The sequence below is a fragment of the Belonocnema kinseyi genome, chromosome 9 (genome assembly GCF_010883055.1).
Source record: "Belonocnema kinseyi isolate 2016_QV_RU_SX_M_011 chromosome 9, B_treatae_v1, whole genome shotgun sequence".
In the NCBI taxonomy this organism is placed as follows: domain Eukaryota; kingdom Metazoa; phylum Arthropoda; class Insecta; order Hymenoptera; family Cynipidae; genus Belonocnema; species Belonocnema kinseyi.
This window is the reverse complement of record NC_046665.1, coordinates 83,706,998-83,709,818: the sequence shown is the minus strand read 5'-3', so window position 1 is coordinate 83,709,818 and position 2,821 is coordinate 83,706,998. Positions and strand designations below refer to the sequence as shown.

Below are 2,821 nucleotides of genomic sequence, written 5' to 3'. Positions count from 1 at the left end.
TATAAACTTTCAAAATTCGTGGAAAGCTTCAAATTTTTTTTTCTAAATCTTCAGAAATTTACACATTGTTATAAACTTTTCGAAATCTTTTCAAATTTTTAATTATTTAAAAAACTTTACAAAAGGTTTAAGCCTTCTAAATTTATTTTCAAATGGTCCGAATTTGGTCCTAGCATTGTTTTAAATTCTTCAAAAAGAGAAAAAAGTACTTGAATTAATTCAAATTCTTTTTAAATCATGTTAGAAATCTTATAAAATGTTATAAGCTTTCTTTATTCTCCTTAAATCAATTTTGCACCATACAAAATAATTTAAAATTTTCTCAGGAATCTTAAAGATTATTCTTATGCTTTCGATTATTTTTGAATTTTTTCGAAACTTCTAAATATTTTTTTGAATTATTTGAATTTTTCCTGAAATTTTTTGGAAAATCTTTTTAAATTCACCAAATTTTCTGAAAATCTTCCAGATTTAAACAAACTTGGTTTAAAATATTCTATATATATATTTTCGAAGTTTTAGGAAATCAGTTGAAAATTTTTTAAATATTTTTCAATTCTCACTTAAAATTTATGTTTTATAATAAAAATTCATTTGCTATCTTAAAAACTCAATATTTTATTGAAAAAGTTTACAAACTTTAGTGTGGTAGAAAAATGTTGAAAAAATTATTATTTTCCAACATTAGAAAAGAATTTATAATTAAAAATTTTTCTTTTGTCATTAATGTTTGGAAAAATGAAAAATAATATTTATCAGGAAATAAAATGCGACTACAACTTTTTAAGAAATGGAACTTAGTTGCATTTTTAAAAGATAAATTAAATTGTTCTTACAATTCTAACGTTGGCATGATATTCGTAAAAATAATCCACAACTTCGAAAGATTCAACTTCGTTTACATCAATTTCGAACTCAAAATCACTTTCCATGCTCAGAACACGATACTGAATGCAATAGCTTGACTGAGTTGACTCGTTTGGTAAATATTATAAGTTTACTTATAAACGATTGACTCAAAACGATCGAATTTGTACTCAGTATCAACAACCGATTTATGGTAATATATATCTTTTGTTAATATTCACCATTTTTGCTGTATACTTATTATTAAAAATTGAAATCAGACGTCACAGTCCAAAATGCTATAAAACAGAGGGAATAGGTTTTCTTTCTTATAAAAATAGGGGAATAAATTCTTTTAAATAAAATTAATGTATGAAATTCTTCAAGTTCTTGAGATCTCAAGGGGCCATCCATATACCACGTGGACAACATTTCGAACCTCGTTGACTGGCTAACAGCTGTTGGTGCATTTTGCAACAATTTATCGTTAAACTGGTCGGAAATTCGAATGAAAAAACGTCATTTTAGTACTCTTCAAACCCACGGGGAATGATTGTTTGGATGTTAAAAACTAACAATAAGTTTGACTGGCAACTCCTTAGTGGTGCCAAAGTTAACTAACAGAGTGTGAAACATGTCAAAAATTCGAGTGAAAAAAAGTAATTTTAGTACTCTTGAAACCTATTGTTGCGATCTGTGAATTTGCATAAAAAGTGAGATTTTCGTAGTTTCTTTTTTTATATACATATTATTTTTATTGAAGTATCCTATAGATTAAATTTTTAGTTAATGAAAAGGACAAAACTTTCATCCGGTTGCTGATTAAAATGTCAGACAACTTTGGCACTACTCAGGAGCTGCCAGTCAAATTCTTTGTTCGTTGTTTGCACCAAAACAATCATCCTCGATGGGTTTGAAGAATACTAAAATTACGTTTTTTCACTCGAATTTTTGATATGTTTGACAGTTTCCCAGTTAACTTTGGCACCACTCAGGAGCTGCCAGTCAAACTTATTGTTAGTTTTCAGCATCTAAACAATCATTCCCCGTGGGTTTCAAGAGTACTAAAATGACGTTTCTTCACTCGAATTTTTTACATGTTTGACAGTTTGCCAGTTAACTTTGACACCACTCAGGAGCTGCCTGTCAAATTGTTTGTTAGTTGTTTGCACCAAAACAATCATCCTCAATGGGTTTGAAGAGTACTAAAATGACGTTTTTTCACTCGAATTTTTTACATGGTTGACAGTCTGCCAGTTAACTTTGGTACCACTCAGGGACTGCCTGTCAATTTCTTTGTTGGTTGTTTGCACCAAAACAATCATCCTCAATGCGTTTCAAGAATACTAAAATTACGTATTTTCACTCGAATTTTTTACATGTTTGACAGTTTCCCAGTTAACTTTGGCACCACTCAGGGGCTGCCAGTCAAATTCTTTGTTGGTTGTTTGCACCAAAACTATCATCCTCAATGGGTTTCAATAATACTAAAATTACGTTTTTTCACTCGAATTTTTGACATGTTTGACAGTTTCCCAGTTAACTTTGGCACCACTCAGGAGCTGCCAGTCAAACTTATTGTTAGTTTTCAGCATCTAAACAATCATTCCCCGTGGGTTTCAAGAGTACTAAAATGACGTTTTTTCACTCGAATTTTTGACGAGTTTAACGATAAATTGTTGCAAAATATACCAACAGCTGTTAGTCAGTCAATGAATTTCAAACTGTTGACTATGAAAACAAAAGAATCTGAAATCTTAGTGAGTACTCAAATGACGTCCATAGAATTTCGCGAGCTCCCGGACTATAAAAAGTGCAAAAGGAGCGATGAATTGGCTGAAAAAATTCCAATTAGCTTACGAACGAGAGCTTGAACATGATTTGAATTTGAAAGAAAAAGTCGTGAAAAAAATAAAAATAAAAATTATATTGTGCGTGAGCACAATATAAAAATTGGAGTATACCTAGAGTATAC

At 30.1% G+C, this 2,821-nt stretch overlaps 1 protein-coding gene across 1 annotated transcript in view; it reads right to left on the bottom strand.

The window, feature by feature from the left end:
* Positions 1-1,296, bottom strand: part of LOC117179948 (bcl-2-related ovarian killer protein-like) — a 6,397-nt gene extending 5,101 nt beyond the window's left edge. Inside the window, exon 1 of the mRNA XM_033372183.1 lies at positions 837-1,296. Coding sequence (XP_033228074.1) covers positions 837-932 — 96 coding nt within the window. The 5' untranslated portion in view covers positions 933-1,296. The remainder of the gene's footprint in view (positions 1-836) is intronic.
* Positions 1,297-2,821: the final 1,525 nt, after the last annotated feature.